Source organism: Colossoma macropomum, unplaced genomic scaffold, assembly GCF_904425465.1.
Source record: "Colossoma macropomum unplaced genomic scaffold, Colossoma_macropomum, whole genome shotgun sequence".
Taxonomy (NCBI): domain Eukaryota; kingdom Metazoa; phylum Chordata; class Actinopteri; order Characiformes; family Serrasalmidae; genus Colossoma; species Colossoma macropomum.
Window position 1 is genome coordinate 36,933,313 of NW_023494790.1, and position 17,756 is coordinate 36,951,068.

A 17,756-nucleotide genomic window follows, 5' to 3' on the forward strand; every position below is an offset into this window, starting at 1 on the left:
CACTCTGAACGACTCTGTTTACATCTCAACTACTTAATAATACAGGAATTTCCAAAAAAGTAGGCAGAATTCCCCTTTGACATCATTTTGTGTTCATGACAGTGTTGATGTGTTGTTCCAAGTGTCCTAATCTGATTTAACATGATCTGTACTTCTGTGAATAAATGAAAAATGTAAATAGATGTTTAAAAAATAAAAAAGTAGCGTATTTGAGATATTTTAGGGGTTGACTATATAGGTTTGCAGTCACAATGTCAAATTAGGGCACCTGATTACAAATTAAGGCACTTAATTTTAATTTACACTTAATTTTTTACTCACTGCGCTGTAAAAACATGCTGCATTGAATTTACTTGATTAAATGATTGAAATGCTTGCATCACTTTCACTTAACTAAACGTCATACAATTCCAGTTTACCTACTTTTGGCAATAATTGTGTTATATATTTAATTTCTGTGTAAATTATGTTCACAATTTTAAATATCTTTTTTATTGAGAAGATGTGCAGCACATACATTACATACAAGTGCATTCCATAGTTCTATTATTTGTAAACAGAGCGTTAAAAAAGTAGTCGATCAGCCCAAATTTTGCTTCTTTAGCGCTGGAGCTCTGATGCTAATGTTGCTAACAAACACTAGAAGTCAATAGTCACCCAAATCTTTTCTTTAAATACACCCACAAAATTTCTCTTAACCAGCTCAAAGCGCATCCAGCTCTTCATTAAGGTGGCACAGGCTTGTCGATGTGGTTTAGAGCACAGTATGATTTACTGTGAGCTATAAAAATGAACAAAACTCGTGTGGCTCAATGCAGCGGTCAGCCATTGTAGACAACAGGGTGCTGTGCTGAACTCCCCACTGAACCTGACTCCCCTTCGCACAGACACACATTTACGGCTTACGTTAATTCTTTTTCATAAATAGCTGTTAACCTGGAATTTTAATTGGCCTGGATGTGGTTTAAGTGGGTTGACAGAAATTTTTGGAATGTATTTACTGAAAAAATTCATTTCGCCGCTGTCGGAACAAAACCTCATAGCTCCAAAATGGTAACTTTACAGGAGAAGGAAAAAACCTACCTTACTTTTAATGTAAGTCAATGGAACCAGACTTTTTTACTAGTAATTTTGGGCCGTTTCTTTTGGTCCGTTCATCACAAAATTTACATACAATGTAAAGAGAAACAGGTACTTTTAAATTTTGTTAAAAACTGAAAAACTACAAAATTTGAGATAAGAGGTTTTGCGACAGCAGTGATATATAGTTACACCTGTAATGAGAATATATACCATTTCATCTCCGATTTCATCCAAATCTGCCATTTCATCCATAAAAATAACAATATTATACCACAACACTCCTAAAAGTCCACTTAGGAAAAGTTTTCACCTCAGAATTTAATCGAAAGAAGACAAATGACCACAGAAACACGGCATTCGTCTCAGTAAACAAGGTAAGTGAACACTTTCACCCCAGGGATCACAGGTCAGTTTGTACTTTAAGCGATGGTTCAACCATAAATCGAATTTACAGTTTGTTACCTCAAATACAGTCGACCAGTCTGAAGTTTGTGTCTTTAGCTTTGGAGCTATGAAGCTAATGTAGCTAACAAGTAACAGAAGTCAGAGATGGGCACTCGAGTCTAACTGACTCGCAGCTTGACTCAGACTCAAGGCTCATAATATTTCAGCCTGAAAGTGATTAAAGTAGAGCCGCCAACCTTAATGTGGTAAATGAATAAAACCCTTCGTTTCCTGTGTGTGTGAAGTCGCCTGTCGGGTTTGCTGCAGTCGGGCGCAGCCAGTACTGCAACGCTGTTCTCATGCAGCTTGTCAGGTTAATTTCGGCTTCAAATCAAGAGACTTTCATTACAGAAAACCCCCAGATCGAAGCGCTACATGCAGCATGTGTTGTCTAAAGAAACGAGGCAAAAGTGTTGGCTATCATGAAGTTTGAATAGCAAGTATTGTAGCTATGGCAACGCTAATCTAGCTGAAGTTTTCAGCAAAAAGTTTTAGTAAGATACAGATCACATTTCTTTAAAACTAGTGGACTTGAAACACAGAGCCTCGAGACTTGACTCGGACTCCAACCTAAGTGACTTGAGACTCGACTCTGACTCACCTCAGAGACTCAGGACTTGATTTGGACTCAAACCCCAGAGAATCGTCACTGACTTAAACCCCAGACCCTTGAGGCTTGACCTAGACTCGAATCCCAAAGAATCGTCCCAGACTCAAACCCCAAAGCCTAGAGACTTGATTCAGACTCGAACCCCAAAGAATCGTCTCAGACTTAAACCCCAGAGCCTAGAGACTTGATTCAGACTCGAACCCCAAAGAATCGTCTCAGACTTAAACCCCAGAGCCTAGAGACTTGATTCAGACTCGAACCCCACAGAATCGTCTCAGACTTAAACCCCAGAGCCTAGAGATTTGCTTCAGACTCGAACCCCAAAAAATTGCCCTAGACTTAGACCTAGACCCTTCAAACTTGACTCAGACTCACACACCAGAGCCCCGGGACTTGACTCTGACTCGGACTCTAACCTGAGTGACTTGAGACTCGACTCTGACTCACCTCAGAGACTCAGGACTCGATTCGGACTCAAACCCCAGAGAATCGTCACTGACTTAAACTCAGATTCAATCCCCAGAGCCTCGGGACTTGACTCAGACTCAAACTGCAGATAGTCGAGAACTGACTCAGACTCACTTGAGACTCAACTCTGACTCACCTCAGAGACTCAAAACTTGACTCAAACTCCAACCCAAGAGACTCAAGACTTGAATCGGATTAACACTCAGAGATTCAAAACTCAACTCAGACTCACACGTCAGACGCTCCAACAGATTACAAGGTGACAGACTTGGCTCGGACTTGCACACCAGAGACTTGAGACACGACTCAGACTTGCACGCCGGAGACTCGACTTGACTTGGAATCGCATGAAGTGACTTGTGAACATCTGTGACAGAAGCTTAATGAAATCTCAATGGGGTTTGAAGCAAATATGTGATTATCTAGACATGCAGTGTGTGGAAGGCTCACTGGCGGCTCCAGCACTCGTTAGCTACATCAGCCTCGTAGCTCCAGCGCAAAACTAAAGAAGCAAACTTTGCACACATCTGAGATGAGGACAAAAGTTCCAGCTGAACCATCGCTTTAAAAGAGCTCTAAAAAGTGCATAATTCATAATTTAACTCTATCCAGCTTTTTGATCTTAAAAGCGTTTCAGCACATTTCCATCATCTGCTCCAGAGAAAGCTGCAGCTCATCAGACTGTAGTGAGGACGCGCCGTTCTCCACGGCCATCAGCTTCAGCTTCTCCAGCGAGGTGAGGACCACCTGAGACATGAAGAGGAGGCAAAGAGAAGAAAAAAGTTCAAATGTGAGGACAGAGAGGTGAAGAAATGCTACAGAGAGAGTGAGTCTGATCTTTACCTCTACCATGATGAGCTTCTTCTCCCAGGGTTTGTTTTTGGGGTCAGGCCAGTTCTGCCCCAGAAAGAAGAAGAGGGTGTACGAAGGAGATGGAGCCCGATTGTTCTCCATAAACGCCATCAAACCTGGTGGAAACACAGTCTGTCACCGACCACAGGCTCCTGCCAGGTTCCTCTGACATTTTTCAAACCGTACACTGCCCTTCAAATGTTTGGGGACACTTCTGTCATTTTGCTGATTTAAGCCTTTAAGCCGACTTTTACAGTCTGAACAGATTATAAAAGACTGGGCGTCTCACACTGTCACACTGGTTTTTGCAGATTTTTTAGGGCGACTGAAATATTGGGGATTCACACTAAACGATTAGGGATCACACACTACTCAGCTTTTAAGCTGTTGCTGAACCGGAGCTCACTGATCTCTCGCAAACTCTCGCGTTCTCCTGTTACTAGGAGACGCAAATAAACAAACATGAGCTGCTGCTGTTGTTTTCTCTGCTGAAACAGTAACGAAGCAGCAGGTAAACGTGTTTAAGTGAGGATCATGGATTTAAAAATGTGATCAGTTTAGTATTTTTAGAGTTTTAAATGTACATAAACTCGATTGTGCCTTAAACTCAGCTCATTAAAAAGCTTCACTCCACACGTGAGAGACTTTTCACTATTTTTCTTTGTGTACTTGCTGTATTTTCTTCTTTCCCACTCTCAGTTTTCATGTGCTGTTGCTGGAGTCTGTCCAGATAGAGTCGTTGATCAGTTTACACTAGATTACACTCGGGTCAGAGTCGGGTCAAAAAAATCTGTTTGATAAACTCCGACTGGACTGAAATGTGATTGGGAGGCCAAAAATCTGAGTCTGCGCCGCTCAAACATGACCCGACTCTCTCTCCGACTGTCGACTCCGACTGACCCAAAAATCTGCAGACTAGAGCCGAACAGTTCAGACTCAAATTGGTGTAAAAGTCGTGTAGTGTAACCCGGCTTTACATGTGTCACATTAGCGAACATTCACAAACATTTTCTGCAGTAACTTTCTGTGAGGGAGCTTTTAGAGGTGGACGTCTGGTTCCTATCACCACCACTGTGAACAATTCTGGTAAGTTTCTCCAGAACAGAGCGTTTCTCACCAAACCACTCTGAACGACTCTGTTTACATCCTAACCACTTAATCATGCAGATATTTTGAAAAACATGTGCAATTCTTCTTTGTTAGGACTATTAAGTGCAGTGTAAAAGTGTAAGTCTTCCGTAGAAATTAACATTCTAGCTTAACTTACTGCAGCAAGCATTGACCTTGTGCTGATCGGCTCATGAGGCATGCGTGTTTTGTTTTCCCGGTTGAGTCTTCAATATGTTAAAAAAAAAATTCTGAAAAGTGGCGCCCAAACTTTTGATAGGCAGTGTAAGAACCCTTCATTCACACATGCGTAATGAGTAACGCTAAACCACTTCAGGTACTCGCCACAGTCGACTCCACTCGCTCACCTGAGCAGAAGTGTTTGAAGTAGTAGATGGGCTCAGGCTGGTTTTTGGAAAGGGGCCTGGGTTCAGCCCCCCGCTCATGTTTACACAGACCCCAGTAGACCCGGCTGTCGCCCCAGCGATGACTGTACACTGTACCGCCCTCCTTCCTGACCTCCAGACCCCCCAGATTAACCAGGATATCCCTGGTTGACATGGCCTGGGTCTGGTCCAGGATAGAGTCTATACCGGGCAGCTCCAGAACCGGGAGAGCACCTGCCATTAAACTGGGGTCTTTCCTGAAAGAACAACAGCATTTAATCAGCATTCCTGTATACCAGCCAGCTACCTGCGAAGCAGAGTTCACTATGAACCTCTCTTACCTAGAAACCAGCCTGAAACCCACATCATTCTCCACCAGCTGCTCCAACACTTTGGTTCCTTTGTAGTAAACAGTCACCTTGTAATGTGTTGAAAACTGGCCGGGACCTGAAAATGGAAAAGGCACAAAAATAAGCATTTTATTCCAGAATGAAGACAAGTCAACCCTTTTTGGTCCATTGATCAGCTGTGTTTATTGCCTGTGCTCGCCTTCACCCTCCTTGCGCTGGTGGTATTGCGTGATTGGGGGAGTACCTAACAAGTGAGTGGAACTGGATACGACTAAATTGGGGAGAAAATTGGAAAAAAAAACTCTAAAAAGTGTTAATTGTAGCTTGTGTTTAAGTTAGTTTAACTTTTATAGTCTAAAAATGTGTCTTTTTTGATGATAGGGAGGTTGACTAGTTGCATTACAGTCTAAAATCTGGCCTTTTGGTCAACTAATGAAGTCCTTAGTGGTGGATCATGGTCTTGAGAGGCCCCCGGGCACAAGCACTTTTGGAGGCCCCCTAAACTCCAACAACAACACATAACCAATGCAGCAAGACAGACCTGATAAGTGAGATTTTACCAATAGTTCCCGGTGTGTAAGTGCACTTTGAGCAATGCAAAACGTCTTCTCTTTTCCCGTTCAAGCCGAGTTGTAGTGCAAAAAGAAGTAAATCTAATACCAACCACCTGCTCTATTTAAGTGAGAAAAAAGTAAATAAGTAAATAATAACATAAATCTTGAGGGATCAAAGAACAGATTACATTTCTCCATTTATTTCATTCATGTAGTTATTTGTACATATCGCTGCTGTTGGAACAAAACCTTGCATCTCCAAAATGGTAACTTTACAGGAGAAGCAAAAAACCCACTTGACTTTTAATGTAAGTCAATGGAACCAGATTTTTTTCCAAGCCATTTTGGGCCGTTTCTTTTGGTCCATTCATCATGAAATTTACACACAATGCAAATGACAACAGTTATTTTCAAATTATGTCAAAAACTGGAAAACGACAAAAATGGAGATACGAGGTTTTGTTCTGACAGCAGCGATATTCAATGGCTATGAGCTCATCTAATGTTTATATCTGCAGTAGATCCCCCTGGCAGTCAGAGGCCCCTGAGCGCTGGCCCCCCCGGCTCGGTGAGTAACCCATCCCTGTTATAGATACCTTACCTGAGTTATGGGCTGTGTCATGAACTGGCATCGGCTGCCCCAGAACTGGCTCCTCTGTGCCCACAAATGCGCCCTCCAGTGGAGAAAACTGGCCGACAGCCACCGCGCCTTCAGCGGGGGAAACGTGTCCCATACCAGCAGCCCCTCCAACAGGGGAAAACGATCCCATGTTGAGGGTTTCCTGAATGGGGAACACTTCACCAATTGCACTGTCCACTGCAGGAACGGCCACTGCAGCTGAGTACTGATCTCCCCCTGCTGGCTGCCCCATGAAGAGCTGACCATCCACAGCAACAGGCATTTGAATCTCTGTGAGGCAAATGATTCTTTAAGCGTTACTGAAGATTATTATTATCAGTTTGGTGACTTTTATTAATCTTTAGACTTACGATTCAGTAACTGCTATAAATGATTCAGTAATCACTGCAATATATTCCGTAATGACTATAAAATATTCAGTATCTACTTTAAATTATTCAGTAGTCATGTCGATACAAGTTATTCAGTAATCACTATAATGTATTCAGTAATTACCATAAAATATTCAGTATCTACTTTGAATTATTCAGTAGCCATAATGATTTATGGAGTATCTACTTAAAATGATTCAGTAATCACTACAATGTATTCAGTAATTACCAAAAATTATTTAATATTTACTTTGAATTATTCTGTAATCGTGATGAATTATTAAGTAACAACCATGCATTATTCAGTTATCATTATTAACTACTATGAACTAATTTAGAATCCACTTTTAATTGTCCAGTAATTCAGTAACTACTTTAATTATTTAATAATCACTGTTATTTGTAATTATTACAAATTTATTCAGTATCTACTTTGAATTATTCAGTAACAGCTTTGAACTAATTTAGTGACTATTTTTAATTATTCAGTAACTACTATAAATCATTCAGTAATCACTATGAATTTTTTTAAGTAACTACTTAGAATTACTGAATTATCACTAAAAGTCATTTAGTAATTGCTATAAATTATTCTGTATCTATTTTGAATTAATTTAGTAACCACTATGGATTTTTTAGAAACCACTTTTCATTATTCAGTAATTACTACAAATTATTCAGTAACTATTTTAAATTATTCAATAATTATTATAAATTATTCTGCATCGACTTTGATTTACTCAGTAGAAAGCAGAAACCTTATAAACAACTATGAATTAATTTAGAAACCACTTTTAATTATTCAGTAATTACTACAAATTATTCAGTAACTATTTTAAATAATAATCAATAATCACTGTTATTCCATAATTATTATAAATTATTCTGCATCGACTTTGATTTACTCAGTAGAAAGCAGAAACTTTATAAACAACTTTGAATTAATTTAGTAACCATTTTTAATTATTCAGTAGCTACTATAAAATATTTACAGTGATCAGCAATCACTACGAATTAATCAGTAACTACTATAAATTATTCAGTAATTACGATGAATTATTTAAAAACATCTATGAATTTAGTGACTATTTTTAATTAATCAGTAACTACTATAAATTATTCAGTAATCACTATGAATTATTCAGTAACTACTCTGAATTACTGAATAATCACTGAACAATATTCAGGAATAACTATAAATTATTTAGTATCTATTTTGTGTTATTTAGTAACTACTATGAATTAATTCATACTGTAAATTATTCACTTTTATAAATTACTCAGTATCTACTATGAATTCATATTACTTATGAACTAGCTGTGACAGTGAGGAACTGAAATGTGGACCCATGTGCAGGCCCTTTGTGTTTAGGGGGTCAACCCAATAACCCAATAATAAGTTCTTGAAGTTTATATGGTCAGTTTTGTGTACCTTGCTCATTTCCGCCAATGTTCAGGCCCACCAGGCACTGCTCCAGCAAATCAGGAGGCGCGACTCCACCTGAGAAACAAAGCAGGACCAAAGGTGAGGTATGAAGGCGTTATGCAGCGCACATTAGACGGTGCTGATGCTCACTGTTCTTCTCACCTGGAAACATTTCTTCATCTGCCAAGTACAGAGCATCACAGACAGGAATCTCACTCTGTCAACGAAACAAAGTACATTCACATGTAATTAGAACGTAATACGGGTGTGTTTATTAATTAATATTCTAAATTAAGTCAATGTGAGACTGAAGGAGAAAAAGCTAAGCCGGATTAGTAAAAGCGTCTGAATAAATTCATAGATAAGACTCACATCATACTCTTGTGATCCTTCTCGTGACTCTGCAGAGGGCAAACAAGAAAAAAATAGAAGTACAATACATTATTATTATTTGTATATATTTCCTAAAACCACCTGATTTTACAGGGTCATGCAACAGAGCCAGGAAGTACACCAATCAGGCACAACATTCTGACCACCTCCTTGTTTCTACGCTCACTGTCCATTTTATCAGCTCCACTTACTATATAGGTCCACTTTGTAGTTCTACAGTTACAGACTGTAGTCCATCTGTTTCTCTGATACTGTTAGCCCCCTTTTACCCTGTTCTTCAGTGGTCAGGACCCCCATGGACCCTCACAGAGCAGGTACTATTTGGGTGGTGGGTCATTCTCAGCACTGCAGTAACACTGACGTGGTGGTGGTGTGTTAGTGTGTGTTGCACTGGTACGAGTGGATCAGACACAGCAGTGCTGCTGGAGTTTTTAAACTCTGTGTCCACTCACTGTCCACTCTATTAGACACTCCTACCTTGTCAGTCCACCTTGTAGATGTAAAGTCAGAGACGATAGCTCATCTGCTGCTGCACAGTTTGTGTTGGTCATCCTCTAGTCCTTCATCAGTGGTCACAGGACGCTGTTGGCTGGATATGTTTGGTTGGTGGACTATTCTCAGTCCAGCAGTGACACTGAGGTGTTTAAAAACTCCAGCAGCACTGCTCAGACTGCTAATCTAAGCAGCCAGATAGTAAACATTACATCAACTGTTATTAGCTAGAATTAAGGCTTTGCTGGAGGGTCAGGTCCCTCAGCCAACACCCAGAAGATACACAAGGTCAAACCACAGGCCAACACTTAGAGCGCAGCCCTGTTAGTGGGCAGGAACAAGCTAACAAGCTAACACAAACATACCATCATTACTCAGTTTAAAGTTCCTTTCAGTTAAGTTCCTTAGACAGTGTTGCAGCATGGCTCCATAAAAAACACCATTTCTTATTTAATATCACATTTATTACTTATTTAATAGCATTTTCATGCTTAGAGCTGAACATTAAACTCTTATTCTCCAGGGTATATTTTGGTTTGTCCATCTGAATTCACATGACCAAATCTTAAGGCAAATAATTCAGTAACTGCATGAAATAAATGCAAATTTTTATTTATTTATTTATTTATTGTAAAAGCTCCCCTCAAATTAACAGAACATGTGTTTTATGATCACACATATTACTATATGCTTACAATTTACTGCTGAAAGCCAAAAATCTTAGACGCTCTTTGTATTATTTTATAAAAATAATGTTTACAGAGCAGATCACTGAAGAGACGCCATCTGTTTATAGTTTATAGCCCAGATTTGTGGAAAAATGGGTCGACTTTCAGTAGAAAAAAAAAAAATACTGAGTTCAGCTTTTATTATAAGGGTTTAAAATTACATCACCTATCTATTTGACTGGAAAGAAGACAGTTACAGCTCTCATACGACCCCCACCTTTAGAATGTAGCTTATGAAATATGAAAGTTATGAAGAATATGACAACGTGCGTTTTGGAACCACCGGTGGTTTCCAAGGAGCTTAAGAGGCTACATCAAGATTAGCGCCAGAAACCAATGAAAGTGATAAACAAGGCATACAAGCAAGAAAATGTCACCTGAACTATTAGTTTTGCGCAGGGATGCACAATGACATCGGAATCTTATCGCTATTAGTAGAGAATTGTTTTAAAAAATGTACTGGTGTTGGACTGATGATGTATTTATTTACCCAAGAATGTCTAATTCTATAGAATAAATGTTATATTTCTCTGTTAATCCAGGCAGATTTAAGATATCAGACATTGGCATCAGCCTGCAATTCCCATATCCATGCGTCCCTAGTTATGAGAAGTCTCATACCCTGTGATACTCTTCATTAATATTTTCCTAGATGATGGTCTGGATCCCACTTCTTACCCCCGGACTGTCCATCCTCTGGCCACTTAAAGACTTTGTGAGGGTTGGCGGCATCGTTCTTGTTGTCCAGCTCCAGCTTGAAGCCTCTGGCTCTGAGAGCACTCCGGAAATTCCTCTTCCACACCGAAGGGTCGCCTTGGATCCTGCCATCGGAGCCGACGCTTGTCTGGGCCCATGCCTGAGTCGGGATGGAAGGAGAAGGAATTTTAATAAGCAACAGTGCAAAAAATGCTCAAAATATACAGTTATTTTGGAGACACAATTACCACTTCATCAGGAACCCCTGCCTTATAGCTCCACCTGCTGGTGCACAGTGAGAGACTGTAGCTCATCTGTTGATGCACAGCTTGTGTTATCCATCCTCTAGTACTGTATCAGCGGTCAGCGTCTGCATATTTTTCTATTTGAGACTTTTCTGACCAGTCTTGTGACTGTGACTCAAATTGTGATTATTTTCTATACAGATCCAGGCCTGTGCTTTTTTTGGCCAAGAAGACCAGAATATCCAGTTTTCCTGGCTTGAGGCTTGAACTCTCAACGCAGCGCACCAGACTGACAGTTTGTTTTGGTTGTGATGTCACAGCACAGGGGTGTTTGGATGCTTTTGATTGGTTTAAATCACGTACAGAGAGTTCACAAGATCAACGTTGAGAGATTAAAATTGCCTTAACGCTGTTGATGATATAGGCTATAATAAACAGTGCAGTTATTGCATGATTAATCTTTCAGCCTTACCCACCACCCAGACAATATCAGGACAGCAGCAGCCCTGTGGTCAGAGACTGACCAAAGATGAATGTGTGGAGGGGCTGATAAACTGTACAGCAACAGACGGACTACAGTGAGTGGAAGCACAAGGTGGGTGTTTCTAATAAAGTGGCCAGTGAGTGGAAGCGCAAGGTGGGTGTTTCTAATAAAGTGGCCAGTGAAAGGAAGCGCAAGGTGGGTGTTTCTAATAAAGTGGCCAGTGAGTGGAAGTACAGGGTGGGTGTTTCTAATAAAGTGGCCAGTGAGTAGAAGCACAAGGTGGGCGTTTCAAATAAAGTGGCCAGTGAGTGGAAGCACAAGGTGGGTGTTTCTAATAAAGTGGCCAGCAGGTAAAAGCACAAGGTGGGTGTTTCTGTATAAAGGTTTACCTTGAATATGCGGATGTCGTCGCTGTTGGAGTCCTGTCTCAGAGCGTGTTTCCAGGGGATGGCGAAGAGTGTGTGCTCATGGTTGAGCCAGTGAACTCCAGGGTACTGTCTACTGTCGATCTGCCTCCGCAGCCAGGGGACGAAGAGCGGCTTGTTCTTGTTCTGGTCCATTGGGGCTCACCGACCAGCACGGCCACTGGACAAGACTGAAATAAGCTCAGCACTGTAGTCACACCTGTAAAAACACATTTGATATGAAAAGGGAATTTCAGATTACTGTATAATTCAGTGTGTGAGATGTAAACAGAGTCATTCAGAGTGGTTTGGTGTGAAATGGTTCAGATGTCTTTACAGTGGTGGTGATAGGAACCAGGGGTCGCCATGACTACAACACAAATATAGACATTTTATTTACTATCCAGAACCACCAGTGAACCTACACGAGTCTTCTGGGTTTATATGGAATGTTGATGATGGTAAAATGGCGATAAATAAGAAATAATACGTTTTCTTTGGGGACTATTTTGCCTCACAACAACCTGCATGACCCCTCCACCATGAATGGATCTTACAAAAAGATTTTTGGCCAAACTTTTCGCAGAACTGTTGTAAAACAACGTGTCAAAGACCAGGCAGCAAATCTGCAACCATGTCATGTAGTAACTTTCTGTGAGGGAGCTTTTAGAGGTGGACGTCTGGTTCCTATCACCACCACTGTGAACAGTTCTGACTCTGTAAGTTTATCTAGAACAGAGCGTTTCACACCAAACCACTCTGAACGACTCTGTTTACATCTTAACCACTTATTCGTGCTGGAATTTTGGAAAGGCAGATGGAGTTCCCCTTTAAAGGACGACAGAATCAACACAGGGACAGAGATCACAGGCAAATGAGAGGAAAAGACCTCAACACACCAGCTCCAGTTCGACCTCGCTGAAGACGAATGGTCAAATCACGACCTGCGAGCCAGCTTTGTGTGTAACAGTGCAGCTAAAGTCGGCCTTCTGGAACAAACAGGAGAAGCTGGTCTGAGTCATGTGACCGAAGGCGACCCTGTGGGTCCTGTGTGACAGCAGCGCTGACAGACTTACCTCTGTACGACCCCCGGTCAGCTACAGTCCCCTCAGCTCAGCCACGGAGTCTCAGTCCTCCGTTACTGACCGCCTCTGTTTATATCTCAGTCTAATTGCTTTTCTCGGGAAATCCCTCCGCCTCAGTTTCGTTTTCCCATCTTGACGTCACCGGATCTAGCCGGCCGAAGCCCCGCCCTATCTCGTTTCCTGCCTTGATAAACCACGCCCCCTGTGTCGTATTTATTTATTTATTTATTTATTTACTTCAGCAAGAGGCGTCAAAACAATGACTTTAATGAACATAATAAAACAAAAAAATACACAAATGAAACAAATAGTGATTTATAAATGTCAGCTTTTGTAGTTGAATAGTTAAACATACAGTCTACACAAATCATAAATAACAGTTTGATATTTTAAATTTGTATTTATGAATGTAAAATTTTGCTAATTTTTACATAAGTTAATAATAATGTAATAATGTATATATTATAATTTTATAATATAAAAAAATAATATTAAAATAAGAGGAATATAATAACCACTTAAATGGCCACCAGCAGGCCCAAAGTTTAATACACACTTCTATAACGTCGTGTGTGACTTCTATAAAGTCCCTGTAGTTACTGAATAATAAGCCTTAATATGTAATATGCCTGAGATTTTAAGTAGTTAACCTCTTCAACTCCTTGAGGCCGCCGGTGGTTCCAAAACGCACTTCGTCATATTCTTCATAACTTTCATATTTCATAAGCTACATTCTAAAGGTGGGGGTCGTATGAGAGCTGTAACTGTCTTCTTTCCAGTCAAATAGATGGGTGATGTAATTTTAAACCCTTATAATAAAAGAAGCTGAACTCAGTTTTTTTTTCTACTGAAAGTCGACTCATTTTTCACAAATCTGGGCTATAAACTATAAACAGATGGTGTCTCTTCAGTGATCTGCTCTGTAAACATTATTTTTATAAAATAATACAAAGAGTGTCTAAGATTTTTGGCTTTCAGCAGTAAATTGTAAGCATATAGCAATATGTGTGATCATAAAACACATGTTCTGTTAATTTGAGGGGAGCTTTTACAAAAAATAAATAAATAAAATAAAAATGTACATTTATTTCATGCAGTTGCTAAATAATTTGCCTTATGATTTGGTCATGTGAATTCAGATACCCTAATAAGAGGTTAAGTCAATATTTATGTTTATATATATTATTAAAACCAAACAAAACTTTTTTGGGAGTAAATATGATCAACTACAAATCTGGCCAAAACATTTTTACAAAATAAACATGTACATCACAAAAGAAGCAGTTTGGATTGAGATCTTTTCTAAACTTGGCCTAATAACTTTGCTGGGTAACATCTGTATAATATTTTTAAAAAATTACACTTCTTGTATTTTTATTAGTCACTGGAAATTTATGTCCAGATTTTCTTCCAGTTCAGATCTTTCACAAATTTGTTCTAATAAAATATAACGTCAGGAATGAAGACAATATCTCTATGAAATATTGTGCTGATGCCTTTGTTGTTGTTTTGTGCAGAGGAGGGACAAATTTGGCCAGTTGGGGTACTAGTTGGGTCAAGGCTTGGCATCACACTATCTCGGGTTTTGGCCCTGTAGGACAAATCAGCATCACGTCACAACAGCAAAGAACTTTGGTCGGATGACGCTGGTAGCCAGAGTTTAATAAGAAAGCTTTCGCTTTTTAACGAGCAAAAACAAGAACTGACCCAAGTGGTACCACCTCAACTTTAGAACCTCAGTCTTATTACATAATAAGGCTACAGGGACTTCCATGCAAACTGGACGAGCTGTTCTTAGATTATAGAAGTGTGTATTTAGACTGTTTGGCCATTTAAGAGGTTAATTCTAGTTTTCCACTTTCTCAATTTATAATAACTATGATACGCAATTTAATGGTATTGTCAGTGTCTAATTTCGCTAATTAGCTATTTTGCTTTCCAGTTAGTTCATCTTATTGGCTGATGTGAAACAAAATGTTTCTGTTCCGCCATGTACACAGAATCAGGTGTAGAATCAAAGCTTTATTGGGTAGCCACGCCTACATCTGTTTTTCCCGAAGAAACCACGCCCATACGCAAAGGTTTCCATGGAGAAACCACGCCCATACACACATTTTCTTTGAAGAAACCACACCCACACATATTTTGCCTGAAGAAACCACTCCCCCGTCATTTTCTTCTGACGAGGCCACGCCCATATCGCGCCTTCATATTTGTCCTTTCTGCAAAAGCCACGCCCCAGTACTGATTTGTTTTAAAGGAAAAGAAGCACCGTGTCAGATTATTCCAAAGTAAGTCATAACAAAAACAAGGGACAAACTAATAATGACAATAAAATAAAACTAATAATGACAATAAAATAAAAATAAAAACGTAAAACAGTGTAAGACAGGATTTTGTTATTGTCACTGTACAAGTACAATGAGATGTTGTTTGGTCTGTTGTCGCCTAATTAAAGGTAAAACTACAAAATCATGAAAGTATAAACACATTTATAGACTTTAAGATACAAATCATAATATCAATAAAATGTAACAAGGTAAATAGATACGGATCAGTGACAAATCTAATAATTTACTGCTGGTGCCACCTGACTTTTCAGACTAATTTCAGATTAAGCAGGCGTCTACTTCGACAACTGTAGAAAATTTTGTCCTTGACCTTGAGCTTACACTTACATTTACATTTATTTCAAATAAATAAACATCATTATACTAATTCCACATTTTCATGGTTCTCCTGAGGTCAGAACACCTGACATGTTAAACTGAACCTTCTAACAATGATGTAAAAATCAGATATTTTACTAAATTTCTGACCTTGGCATTGAACCATGAAGGTCAGTTGGGGTCTTCTTTATGATGCAATACCCTGGCCCCTGTTTCATAAAAGCATGTCAAAATAAAAGCCCTTTGTTTTTGGTTGTGCTGCCTGACATCTGAGGAGGTAAAAACTTGCAGAACAAGGTTTTTCAGTGAGTTGAGCTCTTTTAAAAATGCCTTGTTTTGCAACGTTTTTTATTTGAAAGTTTTATTTTAACTATTATTGATCTAGAATTTTATAACTAAATTACCTTTTTTGATAGTGATTATTTAATCAACACGTATGGCTGGATGATTGCACCTGACAGTTTTAAGCTTTTGGAAGCAAAATGAATTTTATATGGATGCATTGAAACTTGTTTCACATAAAAGAGGTCTAGTTGAATAATTTGATATGTCACGGTTTTATTAAATCATTTTTATGAGAAAGTTATGTACACAAAAAAATGCATGTCATGTCAGTGACCCATACACAGAATGAAAGAATATTGTCCTGCACTGGGCGCAGTGTTGGAGGGATTTAGCACTGAACAAATTCTGTCACAATTATTAAAAAATATTTTGTCAGAAAAGCTTCCAGATTGACTATTTGCATGAGAAACGCCTCCATCACTGGTTTTCAGTTGAAGAAGCGTCCTGGTTATTTGCATACACCACGCCCTCCCTGTACTGCATAAACCCCGCCCCCAGCGTGGCCAACTGTGTGACTTTTACTTTCATTTAAGCACTTTATATCTGCACTAAAACACTTTCGTTTCCTCTTCACACAACTTCTACGGTACGAACTCTCGATTTCTGAGCTTCTCGAAGAACAAAGGGTTAATATTAATATAGGCTCACATGGCTGGAATCAGCCTAACCTTTTCACTTTTTGTTTTTCTGAAAAGACACACCGCACAGTACCCGAGTGGAAATGCCCCACAGCCCACAGCAGAGTCTGGAAACTACAGGAGCTTTCTGATGAAGGGTGTGCCACAATGTGAGGCCTGTTGTAAGTGGCAGAGCAGAAAGCACAAACAATATTTCCCACCTTCTTCAGGACCAGTTACAGCAAATACTAGGGCTATCAGAAATAACAGAAAGCTGCCACCACTGTAAAGACATTCCCATCAGTCACCAGTGGAGGAAGTTCTCATGGGGCACTTGAATGGGCTGAGAAAGTCTCCAGAGCTTCACTAGAAGTCAGAGCGTAGTTTTGAAATAGCCAGTGTACTTACCATTAGATTTTCATCAGCTTTCTATCTTCACCCTGAAGCTCACAGTGTGTGAGAACACATGAAGTACATTTCCAGCGCTTTCTACCAGCTGAAGTGACAACATACAGAGCCCACCCTTCACTTCAGGTTACTCATTTTTCTGAGATTAGATACAAGACAGTCCACTTACACAAGAAGGAGAAAGTCAAAGGAGAATGTGTGACACGTTTCCAGAGCTAGACATCAAAAACTGATTAAAAGTGTGGCTCCTAACAACCACCTGGAGAGCTGGTAGACCCCAAAACTGCCCCCATCAGATAAACAGCACTTAAAGCTTTCATCTCTGAGAGAGAGGAGAAAATCAAGCTGCTTCAGATCTGAAAACATCCACAGGTGTTTCTGTCCATCCTTCCACTGTGAGAAGACGACTCAGCGCTGTGGGTCTGAAAGGATGTGTAGCTGATCAAGAAGAACCTCACTGAGAAAAGGAGACGGACACATCAAACAAAGAAGCTGAACAATGGACTGACCACCCCAGAGTCCAGACCTCAACACCACTGAATGTGTTTGATTACTTCAGAAAATCATCAACCAGCTTCTAAGACTGAACTTTGGAGGTGAGTCTGCAGATTCTTTGACTGTAAGGTTACTACTACTGTAGTTGCTGTCGGAACAAAACCCTGTATCTCCATTTTTGTCGTTTTTCAGTTTTTGACATAATCTGAAAATGCCTGTTACCCTTTACATTGTGTGTAAATTTCATGATGACCAAAAGAAACGACCCAAAATGACTTGGAAAAAATTCTGGTTCCATTAACTTACATTGAAAGTAAAGTAGGCTTTTTCCTTCTCCTGTAAAGTTACCATTTTGGACATACAAAGTATATACACACACACACACACACACATATATATATATA

The 17,756-nt window shown here is 39.7% G+C and overlaps 1 protein-coding gene across 3 annotated transcripts; it reads right to left on the reverse strand.

The window, feature by feature from the left end:
- Positions 1-474: 474 nt before the first annotated feature.
- irf3 (interferon regulatory factor 3) lies at positions 475-12,973 on the reverse strand. Of its 3 annotated transcripts, none has more exons than XM_036573276.1 (12): positions 12,810-12,973; positions 12,633-12,719; positions 11,719-11,953; positions 10,583-10,760; positions 8,664-8,692; positions 8,454-8,508; positions 8,298-8,366; positions 6,456-6,764; positions 5,292-5,397; positions 4,933-5,207; positions 3,449-3,573; positions 475-3,352 (listed from the first exon to the last, which is right to left on the reverse strand). In XM_036573276.1, the coding sequence occupies exons 3-12, from the start codon at positions 11,887-11,889 to the stop codon at positions 3,239-3,241; spliced, it is 1,431 nt and encodes a 476-aa protein (XP_036429169.1). In that variant the 5' UTR covers positions 11,890-11,953; positions 12,633-12,719; positions 12,810-12,973; the 3' UTR covers positions 475-3,238. The 3 variants fall into 3 exon arrangements, with proteins under 3 accessions (XP_036429169.1, XP_036429166.1, XP_036429168.1); XM_036573273.1 differs by having other exon boundaries at positions 12,633-12,722; XM_036573275.1 differs by lacking the exon at positions 12,633-12,719.
- Positions 12,974-17,756: the final 4,783 nt, after the last annotated feature.